The 14075-nt window shown below is 39.6% G+C and overlaps 1 protein-coding gene across 1 annotated transcript in view; it reads right to left on the minus strand.

Moving 5' to 3' along the window:
* Positions 1 to 4277: 4277 nt before the first annotated feature.
* Positions 4278 to 14075, minus strand: part of LOC119946727 (E3 SUMO-protein ligase PIAS4-like) — a 64963-nt gene continuing 55165 nt past the window's right edge. Inside the window, exons 8-11 of the mRNA XM_038768145.1 lie at positions 12336 to 12409; positions 11957 to 12117; positions 7010 to 7140; positions 4278 to 5171 (exon numbers count right to left, since the gene is read on the minus strand). Of these exons, the coding sequence (XP_038624073.1) occupies positions 5029 to 5171; positions 7010 to 7140; positions 11957 to 12117; positions 12336 to 12409 (509 nt within the window). The 3' untranslated portion in view covers positions 4278 to 5028. The remainder of the gene's footprint in view (positions 5172 to 7009; positions 7141 to 11956; positions 12118 to 12335; positions 12410 to 14075) is intronic.

Below are 14075 nucleotides of genomic sequence, written 5' to 3' on the forward strand. Positions count from 1 at the left end.
CTGGGGTTTCTTGTTTCCAGCAATCATGGGATTTACTCAAAAAGAAGTGGTAGATCTTTCATCAGCATAAGCAGAAATTTTTGTCAGCTGTCTGACTTCTTCATATTTGTCTTTAGATCTGGAAGTGTAAACCAAACCTGAAAAATTTTAAGGGCTCAGTCCCCAGAGCTATTTTTTTGAGTCTCATCAATTAGGAAGAGAACTTCAGGTTCTTGTTTTATTCGTCTAGAGCATCAAATAGAGGACCTGAACTGCCTTTGGTGAGCACTACTGCTGAGAAAGCAGTCAGTTATTGATTTTGTTTGTTTCTTGTCTTTCCCTCCCTCCTCCTTTCCTCCCTCGCTCCCTTCCCTCCATCCCTTTCCCTTCTTTCCTTTCTTGCCTTCTTCCATATTTATTGAGTACTTACTGTGTGCAGAACACTGAACGAAATGCTTGGGAGAGTACAGTACAACTATAAGCAGATACATTCCCTGCCCACAATGAGCTTACAGTTTGAGGGTGGGGGGATGGGACAGACATGAATACAAACAAATTACAGATATATACGTAAGTGCTTTGGGACTAGGATGTGGGGAAAGCAAGGAGTGTAAGTCAGGGTGACTCAGAAGGGAGTGAGAGATGAGGCAAGGTGGGACTTGGTCTGCGAATGCCTCATGGTTAGAGACATGCCTTCAATAAGGCTTTGAAAGGTGGGGGGAGTAATTGTAGGATTTGAAGAGGTAGGTTGTTCCTGGCCAGATGCAAGACATGGCTACGGGTCGGTGGCAAAATAGGTGAGATGGAGGCACAGAGAGAAGGTGAGCACTAGAAGAGCAAAGTGCAGTTTAAGGTGTAGAAGGAGAGCAGCGAGGTGAGGTAGGAGGGGGCAAGGTGATGGAGAGTTTTGAAGCCAATAGTGATAAGTTTTGTTTGATGTGAAGGTGGATGGGCAACCACTGGAGTTTCTTAGGAGTGGGATGACATGTTCTAAACATTTTTGTAGAAAAATGATCCAGGCAGTGAAGGGAAATATGGACTGGAGTGGGGAGAGATTCATTCATTCATTCAATCGTATTTACTGGGTGCTTACTGTGTGCAGAGCACTGTACTAAGCGCTTGGGAAGTACAAGTTGGCAACACATAGAGACAGTCCCTACCCAACAGTGGGCTCACTGTCAAATTTCAGGTAATCGATGTTAGAGAAACTCCAGGCTATTTCCCATTCCTAGAGGATTCTATGCAGCAGGCATCTTTCCCGAGTAATACCATTGCTCCATTCTCTCCCATACTTGCCAAGGCTATAGAAAGGGAGACCCTGAGGGAGCCAGAGGGGAATTAAAGAAGCAGAACTTTAATCACGTAATAAATGCAGATTGGAAAGCTTACTGTTATTTTTACAAATAGGCCAACTTTGCAAAGAATAATTATTTGACAGACGTCTGTGTTTGGGGATTTCAGACCTTACTATTGCTTAATTTGTGAAACTTCAGATTCTCTGAATTATACATTTTCACACAGAAAGCAAGGAAATCACAAGCCACCGTAAAAGAATCAAAATCAGCAAGTTATGCAGTTATTAAACTCTGCCATCTCATCTCCAAATGAAACTACTGTGATCTATTTTATGAATCATAGACCCTTAACAATTTCACTACCATGAGCTTTAATTGATTAGACCAATGGTAAAATGTTTACTGGTTGTACTGAACTGATTATGTGATTTATGAGAACTTGGCTTAATATGTTCTGTTTTCCAACTGTGATGATTGATTGGGAGAATCCCAATTAGAAATGCAAATACTTCAAAATCACTTCCCCAGGGAGCCTATGCTTTAAAGAAAGATGTGGTAAACCTTGGCAGGGTTCATCCAATTTGCTGAAATGGTCTAGTGAGGGTATGCTATGATCTCAATATTGGCAGTGTAGGTCATCATAATACAGTGGGAGGGCTTTTTGTTGGAGACAGACCATGTTAATCATGGAGAATACTTGGAAGATGACAACAAAAACGTTGAGACTACAAACTGTCTTTATTCAAATTACTGGGAAAATCAGCCAACAACCTAATTCCTGACATCTTCTGAAAAATGGGTCACTGATTCAGTAGCAGCACTGGAACATGGAAAAAAAAAAAAAGCACTCTAGCCTCAAACTAGCTCTAGGTGAAATTAAGATATTAGTGTAAATGAAGTGTATTGGAGGCAGGAAACAACAGGAAGATGACTCCCCTTTTAGGCATGTTGGGGTCCACACAAGGATTTAATGAATAGATGATATAATCATCCTGGGTCACTCACTGGAAGGATGGGGCATTCAGCCAAAATTGTTTACAAAATCACACAAGCTCAGAAACAAGAAAGACAAAAGTTTATTAACTGTACATTTTTCTTTTTTTTAGCAAACTTTTTAACTTTGAAGAATGGGTATTAAGGAAAAGAAATAATTTAACCAGTATATAACAAAATGTAAGAAAATTTAACCAAAAAATAAACTGAAAGAGAAGCTCAATGTCTATAAGCAATGGCTTGAACCAAACCATGTATATTTACCATCTTAAAAAGTAATTAAATAAAATATTTTTCAAATTATGAGTTACCAGTGCTGCTAAGGATGGCTTAAATGAGCACAATATTTTATGCAGTGAAACTGAGTTCTATCTGATTTTTCATTTTTACCTAAAACAATAAGGAATCCCTGCTGTGATATTTCAAATTCTAAAAATAAACCGAAAGACAAGCTCAATGTCTATAAACAATGGCTTGAGCCAAACCATTTATATTTAATATCTTAAAAAGTAATTCAGTATTTTTCAAATTATGAGTTACCAGTGCTAAGGATCGCTTAAATGAGCTCGATATTTTATGCAGTGAAACTGAATTCTGATTTTTCATTTTTACCTAAAACAATAAAGAACCCCTGTTGAGAGATTTCAAATTCTATAATGATAGATTATTTTAGTTTTTGAAAGGGAAACCAAACTAAAGAATAAAGATAAGGAATAAAAGACAATTTAAAAATACAGTCCAGATCCAATTTTCTCCTTCCTTTCTTCCAGACTTTAAAGGGCACTGTTTTCTTGGGTTTCAGGCTGCTGTTGCCAGTAAGATTCAGAGCCAGAAATTTTGACTCCAGTATGCAGCCTTCTTTGAAGATAGCTAGATTCCCCCTTCTTTCTTCCCAAGCCGGGGATTTCCTGAGTGTCATTTGGTGGAACTTCAGAAAAATTATCCCATTTAAAAATATTTAATGAAAGGAGGAGTGGATCAGATATTAATTTCCCTATTCCTCTCACCCCTATCTGGAATTCATCCCCTGAATAGGAAGGACAGCAGATCCATAAGACGAGATACTAGGAGTGATTAGCTCCAAATCAAAAATTCAAAGATTTTGCCCAAGCCAAGTAGCTTAAATATGGATTTTCCCTTTCCCCCCTCCCCACTCCAAATTGCAGATTTCTTCACAAAGACTAGAAATTGAATAGCTTTAACTTTCCTAAGACATTTTAAACACATTGCTTCAACATTTTAATGACATTCCAAGTTCTACCCTATGCATAGGGCCTTTGGTTCTGGGGATTCTGAAAGTCAGTTGGGACAGTGTCAAATTTGTCTCATTCAGCAACATCTGATAATCTCCTGTAGGAAAATATATGTTTTACACTGTCTCTGCCTGACTGGTTACTCTACCACACAGCAGATGAAGTTGCCTTAAGATGGAGTACGAACAGCCCAATGAAAGAGTAGGCATCATCAAAAAACTCTGGGTCTAGTACTAAGAGGTCCGCTGCCTCGAGTGTTTTCAGGGTCCTTCTTGGGTTCGTACCTATACCAGAAAAACAGGATGGTCATATAGTCCTGAACTAATTTTCAAATTTGCTCTTATGCAGGGCAGCCAGCACTCAGATAAAACTGAAGTCAGATTCTAGTAAGGTAAGTTGAAAAACAAAATCAGTGACAGATTTTCAGAGAAGACAACCAAAATCATGGTTAGGGAAAATGCAACCATTTGGAAACTCAAAAGCAATAATCCTCTGTTCTGGAAAGTGAATTGTAAGCTTTTGGTTTGTGGCAACATTCTGAACTGCAGTGAGACACATGGAAGAATCTAGAAGCCAGAAAAACACAGCAAGACTCCTGAAACCCATCTGATCACCAATATTATGCATTGGAGACTCTTTAGCATTTAAAATGAAGGGCAGCTGCCTTATTTATAATTTCTCTGTTCTGAGTAGTTTCTTTAGCCTAAAGGAGTTGCTTACCCCAAGGTATTACTATCAGCTTTCATATTCAAATTGCCAAGTAGTAGCACTGCCAGAAACAAACTGTTCAGTGGCTTTCCTCCTAACACTTTCCTCTTTTTGCAGTAATACTTCTCCCTTATCCCATCTCAGTGGTTCACTTCATTAACTGGAATCACTGAATTCACTGAATCCAGATTTACTTTAAAAGGAATTACAATGGGTACATCTCCATGATGTGCAGTGCTGTAGACCTTCCTATTTAAAATAGTAGGTTCCTAAAATTTAGATGTTGTTTGCTTCAACCTCACCTCCAACCCCATAAAGAATGTACCTACCTTGTGGGGTTAAATCTCCCTCATTGCCTACCCTAACCCCTTTCATTTCTAGATCCAGAAAGACTCGAACAAAGTCAGGAATGAAGATTTTTGGCAAGACAAAAATAAGCTTAGCTGAGAAGAGAGGAAACAGAGGATCAAAATATAGAGCTGGTCTGTATTTTGACTGAGCAAATGGCAAAAATCAACCCTTCTGGGAAAAGAATAGGTATTTCAAGAACCTGACTATCATTATTTGGTACCACCTGTCTTCTCCAGGCACTAGGATCTGGAAACAGATTTTTTTTGGTGACTTGTTTTGATTAGGCCAGCCCAGAGAAATGGAAGAGAAAGGATTATTCCTTCTAAATTCCCTTGTTCTCTCATATTTCCTCCAATACTACCTCCCTAAATTTAGTTAGCACCAGAATATTTAAGTCCGTGATGAATGAAGTAACACTGGACAAGTCAGCATGCTGTCATTAAACCTTTTTAGTACATGCGAGGGCGTTTTGTCTGGGGAGCATCCTCTTCATTATTATTATCCTCTTCTTCCTCATTCTCCTCTTCCAAGGATGAACTGTCCAGTGTAAGATCCACCACATCAGTACTGGGTTTTCCATTCTCACTATTCCCTTTGGGAATAAATAAGGAGCTGTTTACATAACAGAAGCCAGCAAAGGGCCCAAAGAGATGGTTACAATCCCTCACCAGAACTATAAACTTCCTCTAGTTTGCCAAGGCATATCTCCTCCAAAAAGGACTTCCCTGACTAAGCCCTCCTTTCTCTTCTCCTACTTCCTTCTGCATCACACTAATTTGCTCCCTTTATTCACTTCTACCTCTGCCCCACAGCACTTAGGTACATATCCGTAATTTACTTATTCATATTAATGTGTGTCTCCCCCTCTAGACTGTAAGCTCATTATGGGAAGGGAATGAGTCTACCATCTCTCCCAAAGGTTAGTACAGTGTTCTGCACAGTAAGCACTCAATAAATATGATTGTTTGACTAATAGGCTATCCAGCAATGGCATTTTTTCCCCTATTAAAAAAATGCAGTCTCTATCCCTTTTTCCCACTCTTCACCAGTGGCTATTGACCCAGAAAAGCCTGACATTTGAGAATTACTGGTCTAGATTAGCGTATGCATGCAAATACCAATGGACCAGTAACTTATTTCTGAGGAAGAGGGTACGAGAAAAGTGGGATGGTGTCCTATCTTTTCAGATCCCTGATTCAGTATTCACCTACATTTATATAACCTCTTTCATTCATTCAATTGGATTTACTGAATGCTTACTGTGTTCAGAGCATTCATTCATTCATTCACCTATTTATAGAGCGCTTACTGTGTGCAGAGCACTGTACTAAGCGCTTGGGAAGTACAAATCGGCAACTATATATAGAGACAGTCCCTACCCAATAATGGACTCACAGTCTAGAAGGGGGAGACATACAACAACATAAAACAAGTAGACAGGTGTCAATTCCATCAGAAAATAGAATTTTAGCTATATACACATCATTAATAAAATAGAGTAATAAATATGTATAAACATACACAAGTGCTATGGGGAGGGGAAAGGGATAGGGTAGAGGTAGGGAGGGAGGCAATGAGGAAGGGAGGAGAGAAAAAAAGTTGGGGGCTCAGTCTGGAAAGGCCTCCTGGAGGAGGTGAGAGTAAGCTTTGAAGGGAGGAAGAGAGCTAGTTTGGTGGATGTTTGGAAGGAGGGTATTCCAGGCCAGAGTTAGAACGTGGGCCAGGGATCGAAAGTGGGACAGGCAAGAATGAGAGCACTATACTAAGCACATGGGAGAGTTCAAGACAACAATAAGCAGACACATTCCCTGCCCACAACAATCTTAATTCTGACTGCTGGTTAAGATATTTCATAAATGATTCTGTTGATGAATATAAATGTATGTGTGTGTGTGTGTGTATATATGTATGTATGTATAAATGTATGTACATTTTTAGGAATATATATAATTTTTATTGCTAAAAAATGAATCTGAAGGATCTCTCAGCAGGTCCAGAAACTTTTCATAATTGGAATTTCTCTTTATTCACATACTGCCACTACCATATTGGCATATTAAGAAAACAGATACTGTAGCTTCAGGCCTATAAATCCTGTCACTTCCAGCTCTTAAATTCCTCAGGGTGTTTAAGGGACCTCTGAAGAAAGTTAAGGTCATGGCATACACCATATCCTCAACACTGGTAAGGGAGGTTGGGTCATTAAAGTTGACCCTTTGCTTCTTAACATTTGGCCTCATCTAAGCACTTTGTATAGTGTTTTGTACACAGTAAGCACTCAGTAAGTATGATTGAATGAATTATGCCTATTTATAGTACTAATAATATTTGTTAAATCTTACAATGTGTCAAGCACTGTTCTAAGTACTGGGTAGATATAAATTTACCATATTGGACCAAGTCATCTAATTTACGATGTACTTCACTCACCATGGGTCAGAATGGGGCACAGAGAGCTGCAACTTCTCTCTGTATCAGCTCTAATTGGACGCCAGGAGCCATCCACCATGTATTCTATTTCATTAGTGTCTTCACATTCTGACAGGATCTTTGATAGGAGCCTGGGAGAGAAATAGGAGGAAATATACTCCCACCCATTACCTCTTTTAAAGTAAGGTTACTGTACTAATCAAAAGTAACAAAAAAAGCATCATTTAAAATACTTAGGGTTAAGTGGCTTTCTCCAGTTGATCTTGCTGGGTCACTGCTCGATGAGAATGTGCCTGACAAAGTGTAGCTGAAATATTACTTTATAAAGATATTTTCCTCAACTCTTAGTCATGATTTTCTGTCACCAACAATTTGATCCATAGTCTAGACATTGAAGGAAGATAATCTTTTCCAGGATGACTTTAATTCAATTCTGACAAGTCTAAGGTACAGTACTACTCTAAGTTTAAAGTGACTTCCATTTAAAATTAGAGAATGACCAGTGATTTAGGAGTTAAGGAAAAAGAAGCTTCCTTTCTATTGTGTAAGGAAAGAATGAGGGCTAAGGAAGGCCACTTATATTCATCAATGTCTGAACACTGCTGTCTTGATTAAAGAGAGTAACTAGTCCAAGGAAACAGAAAAGCAATTAACTGTTTTGGGCCTTTTCACCTAAAATGAGGAAGCTAATGTAGTCACTTTTTATTGTCAGAAGGGTGAAGAATGCTCTGCTATTTGTTTGTGCACTCAGACTCAATGAGAGATTCTATAAAATTTATCCTGCTTTGTAGTCCATTTCAACTCTGGGTTTTCACCACCAAAAAGAAAGTTTGGAGACACAAGTTCCTTTTGTTCATTCACTCATTCAACTGTATTTATTGAGCACTTACTATGTGCAGAGTACTGTACTGAGTGCTTGGGAAGTACAATATACCAAATAAAGACAATCCCTGCCCAGTGGGCTCTCAGTCTACAGAGGAGATAGAGACATCAATACTAGTAAATAGGCATCAGTATAAGTAAATAGAATTATAAATATATACATATATATCCTGAGAAGGTAATAGTGAGAACCCTGGTCTTTCAAAACTTACTCTTTCCAAACATATTTGCACTCAGTTGAAATAGTTCACCTATTTGAACCTTTATAACTATTCTCCTGTTGTGGGACACAATTGTATTATTTGCTTCTAAATTCTCTGCTTTGGAATAAAGGTTACAAAATTTTCTTAAGTACCTTTCCTTCAATCAATGAGATATTTTGATCTGAGTAGAGTAATTAAAATCCTTTTCATTCAGTCATTCATAAAATTGTATTTACTGAGCACTTACTGTTTGTACAGCAGTGTACTAAACTCTTGGGAAAGTACGATACAACAATAAATAGTCATTTCCTGCCCACAATGAGCTCATAGTCTAGAGTGGGGGAGACATATCAATACAAATAAATAAAATTACAGATGTGGACATAAGTGTTTTGGGACTGGGGAAGAGCAAAGGGATTCATTCATCATTCAATTGTATTTATTGAGCACTTACTGTGTGCAGAGCACTGTACTAAGCGCTTGGGAAGTACAAGTTGGCAACATATAGAGACAGTCTCTACCCAACAGCAAGGGATAAATAAAATTACTGATGTACGTAAGTGCTTTGGGGGCTGGGATGAGGGAAAGAAAAAAGGGAGCAAGTCAAGGCAGTGCAGAAGAGAATGTAAGATAGGCAAAGTGGAGCTTAGTCTGGGAAGGCCCCTTAGAGGAAATGGGCCTTCAATAAGGCTTTGAAGCAGGGGAGTGGCTGTCTGTAGGATTAGAGGAGGGAGGATGTTGCAGGCCAGAGGCAGGACAAGGGCTAAGGGTCAGCAGCGATACAGGTGATGTCAAGGCACATGAAGTAATACAGTTAGCACTAGAGGAACCAAGTGTACAGACTGGGGTTAGTAGGAGGAGAGAAGCAAAGTGAGGCAGGAGGGGGCAAGGTGATGGAGTGCTTTAAAACCAATGGAGAGGAGTTTTTGTGTGATATTACTATGATGGTATTTGTTAAGCGCTTACTATGTGTCAAGCACTGTTCTAAGTTCTGGGGTAGATTCAGGGCAATTAGGACATGGGGCTCACAGTCTTAATCCCCACTCTTCATAGATGAGGTAACAGGGAAGTTAAGTAGCTTCCTGTGGTGACATAGTAGACAAGTGGTAGGGCTGGGATTAGAACCAATGTCTTCTGACTCCAAAGCCCATGCTCTTTCCATTGAGCCATGCTGCTTCTAACAGATTCTCTAATCTCTAATTAGAGCTTCTCTAATCTAACAGAGAAACAGATCAGCATGTTAGTAGTTTGGATGGAGAGAAAAGGGCAGTGTTTAGCAGTGTTGCGAAGGCTGAACCAAGATGATTTGGTGACAGACCAAATCTCATTCGACCTACAAATTCAGTGTATTACTAAATTCTGTCAGCTTTTCCTTCACAACATCATTAAAACCCATACTTTCCTATCCAAGATGGCACTACAATGATCCAGGCATTTATCCTGCCCTGCCTTGACTACTGCATCTGCCTCCTCACTTATGGCCCCACCTCCTGTCATCCTACTCAAATCCATACTTCATTCTGCTGCAAGGAATATTTTTTCTAAAAAGTGTTTAGTCCACATGTCCCCACCCCTAGAAGCTTGAGTTGTTACCCATCCACTTCAGCATCAAACAGAAATTCCTAACCATCTGTTTCCCTCTCTGAACTGTATTTGATGTGGGCAGGGAATTTATCTACCAACTCTGCTAAATTATCCTATCCCAAACACTTGTATAGTGGTCTAAACACTCTAAGCATTCAATAAATACCATCAATAATTCATTCACTCATTCAGTTGTATTTATGGAGTGCTTACTGTGTGCAGAATACTGTACTAAGCACTTGGAAAATGCAATTTAGCAATAAGGAAAGACAGTCCCTGCCCACAGTGGGCTTACAGTTTAGAATGGGGGGAGACACATCAAAACAAGTAAACAGGCATCAATATAAATACATAGAATTACAGAAATATATATATATATATATGCATAAGTGCTGTGGGGCAGAGAGGAGAAGTTGAGGAAAAGGGGACTTAGTCTGGGAAGGCCTTTTGGAGGAGGTGAGCCTTCAGTAGGGCTTTCTTTGAAGGGGGGAAAAGTGATTGGTGGATTGAAGAGGGAGGGCATTCCAGGCCAGAGGTAGGACGTGGGCCAGAGATCAACAGTGGGACAGGTGAAATCAAGGCACAGTGAGAAGGTTAGCACCAGAGGAGCGGAGTGTGTGCGATGTATTCTACATGTACATTCTCTTTCTATGTACATTCTCCTACATTCATTCATTCAGTTGTGAGTGGGCACCTGTCTACCTGTTTTGTTTTGTTTTCTGTTTCCCCCTTCTAGACTGTGAGACCGTAATTGGGTAGGGACCATCTCTATATGTTGCCAGCTTGTACTTCCCAAGAGCTTAGTACAGTACTCTGCACACAGTAAGTACTCAATAAATTCATTCATTCAGTTGTATTTATTGAGCGCTTACTGTGTAAGAGGAGAAATGTGGAAGGAGAAAAGAGAGGTGAGGTAGGAAGGGGCAAGGTGATGGAGAGCTCTGAAGCCAATAGTGATGAATTTTTGCTTGATGCAGGTATGAATATGGTTGACTGATGATGTATTAAAATGAAAACACATATGAAAGGCCAAATTAATAGCTAATTGTAGAATTAAGAGTCTGCAACTCTTGTGCATGGCTGTTCTTGCTATAGAGAGGATAGCTGCTTTAAGTTCCTGAAAGACCCTGATAGAGATCTAAATTCTTATCTTTTCCATTGATTTATAATGTTGATACAGTACCACGAATAAGACTATCAATATATAATTTCCCTGTTAGGAACCTATAAGAGACATCAGACTTGAAATTATTTGATGTAATGTGTTTTTTCACAACATTTTTGGGAAAGAACACTGTTGGGAAATTAGAGAAACTTTCTCCCAGAACCCTGTTCTGACTGACTAGAACAGGAAGCAGGTTTGGAAGAAAGAGTTTTTGTATGTGTTCATGGTATTGCTTCTTAATATGAACTACTTCAACACTACAAGTCTGGTAATTTAGGAGGAAAAATTACAGCACAAAATGGATTAAATGAAATAGGAGCTAATCCCACTTCCATATAAAAGGTAACAAAGGGCTGAGTAAGTAGACTATAGGAGCATAACACAGTCATGGCCTGGGAGTCAGAATGTCATGTGCTCTAATCCTAGTTCCACCATTTGTCAGCTGTGTGACTTTGAGCAAGTTACTTAACTCCTTTGTGTCTCAGTTACCTCATCTGTAAAATGGGAATTACCCACGTGGGACAACCTGATTACCCTGTATCCCCCTGCCCCCAGTGCTTAGAACAGTGCTTGGCACATAGTAAGTACTTAACAAATGCCATCATCATCATTATTATTATTATGTGTTCTAATCCCAGCTCCTCCACTTGTCTGTTATGTCACCTTGGGCAAGTAACTTCAATTCTCTGTGCCTCAGTTACCTCATGTGTAAAATGGGGATTGAAACTGTGAGTGCCATGTGGGACAGGGACTGTGTCCAACCTGATTTGCTTGTATCCTCTCCAGTGCTTAGTACAGTCCCTGGCATATATTAAGCGCTTAACAAATACCACAGTTATTATTATTAAAGTGCAAGAAGTCAACCTAAATATTCTAAAAACTGTCTCCATAGGTGGGCAAGAAATACACACAAAGGAACAGGTATGAAATGAATTTGATGATAAGCACTCCAAGGGAGTCTCTTTTGGAAACTAGTTTCTAGAGAATAGGAGGAATCACTAAAGGTTATGATGCGGCCATCAGAATGTACATGAAATCCTTAAAAATAGTCAAGAGAGAAGAAATTTCCACCACACTGGAGGTAATGCAAAAGGAAAAGTGCAGTGGATTTACCCATCTATTATAAGCTGATCAAAGGGTGCAGGCTTATCACACACAGGGCATGTCCAAGTTGGCTTCTTCTCATTCATCTGGATGTAAAATACAGCATCAAAGCACTGCAGATGGGCACAGGTCTGTGCACGACAAGGCATGGACAACCGCATCTTCACCAGCTGCAGGAACATCACAAAGTTAATGAACAGGAGAATAAGCAAGGAAATATATCCTGGTCCAAAGATCAGTGGACAACTTAACAGGAAACTTAACAGGAAAGAATCTAAAAGCAAGAGACATGGCTTGAGACTTTAGTTTGGTAACAGTTCAAGTATTCTGAAAATCATTCTTCATCCTTCTGTTCAATTGGAATCATGAGGGATTTCGAGAAACTCACGGGGCAGATGAGAGACACGCGTACGTGGATGGTAGCAATTTCACTGTCAGGATCCAAGCGCAGTTTCTCTTTTACTGAAGAAACAAAAAATAGCATTAAAAGAGGAAGTGTTTGCCTCTGGAAAAAAACGAAGTATAGACATCTCTCTATTTCATGAAACTCACTCATTCATTCATTTTTATTAAGTGCTTACTATGGGCAAAGCATTTAACTAGGCACTTGGAAAAGTAAAATACAAATATAAACAGTGAAATCCCTGTCCACTATGAGCTCACAATCTAGAGTGGGATTTGTTTTATTCCAAGAAACCAAGTGGTGTTAGTTCAATTTCTTGCCATTTTTACTTTTTCCAAGATTGGTCATGCCGTTGTTTCTTCCAAGAAGTGAAAAGTAATAGTAGTAGTAGGAAGAGGAGGAGTAATAGAATTGGTAGGAAGAGCAGAGGTAGGAATACTTGTGCCCAAATGGGGAGTAGTATACAACGACTTTCCAAGGTACAGGAAAAAAGAAGTGACACATCCCTGCCCAGAAGGACCTTACAAGCTAGCAGGGGAGACATACATCACAAGATGTATAACTGCAGTGGCCAAAATCAAAATATACATGGATTCATAGAAGACTAGAAATAAGTTCATAAACACCTGATTTTGTTTCTTTCCTTAATCGTACTTCTTAAGCACTTCCTGTGTGCCAGGAACTGTAATAAGGGCTGGGGTAGATATGAGATAATCAGGTTGGATATGGTTCCTGTTTGACAGGAGGCTCACAGTCTAAGAAGGAGGAAGTCAAGGAACCTGAGGCACAGCGGAGTTAAATGATTTACTCAAGGTCACACCAAGTGGCAGAGTCAGAATTAAAACCCAGGTCATCTGACTCCCGGGCCTGTGCTCTTTCCACTAGAATACAATGCTTTTCAGAGAAGATTCAAGGGACTACATGGCTCAGAATGATTTAAATTGGTTGCTGTAGAACTCCTTCAATTATAAAATATAACTTTTAGCCAAATCATTTATATCATTTTGATGCATTCCTTCTCAAGTTCCTTCTCTCATTCTCCATCCCTTCACTGATACTTGGATATTTCAATATCCATGTGGATGTCCCTGATGATCCTTCCACTGTCCACTTCATCTCACGCCTCTATTACAGTGACCCCACATAGACCCACTCACGAATCTGAGCACACACTTGATTTTATAATCTCTAGTCGCTGTTTAATCTCTATCCTCCCCAATTCTGAAATTCCTCTCGAGACCACAACCTCTTCACCTACTTTCCCACACTAATTGTCCATTTATCTATCCTGTTCCCCAACACAGACCTGTTTTCTTTTGAACCCCTCCATGATTCAAAAGCCTACTTCCTCCATTTGGTCTCCACACCCAAACTATCTTCTCTCGACACACAAAATGACACCCTCAACAGCACCCTCTCCACAGAACTCAACTACCTTGCTCCCCTATCCCTACCACTAACCCGCAACTCTGGAGAGATCAATCCAACAATCATATTGATTGAATGTTTCTGTTTAAACAGTACTGCACTACACATTTGAGAGAGGGCAGTAATAATAATGATAATGATGGGATTTGTTAAGCACTTACTGTGTGCCAAGGACTGTTCTAAGCGCTGGGGTAGATACAAGGTAATCAGGTACTCCCACCTAGGGCTTACATTCTTAATCCCCATTTTACAGATGAGGTAACTACAGCACAGAGAAGTGAAGTGACTTGCCCAAGG

The sequence above is a fragment of the Tachyglossus aculeatus genome, chromosome Y3 (assembly GCF_015852505.1).
Source record: "Tachyglossus aculeatus isolate mTacAcu1 chromosome Y3, mTacAcu1.pri, whole genome shotgun sequence".
NCBI classification, from domain to species: domain Eukaryota; kingdom Metazoa; phylum Chordata; class Mammalia; order Monotremata; family Tachyglossidae; genus Tachyglossus; species Tachyglossus aculeatus.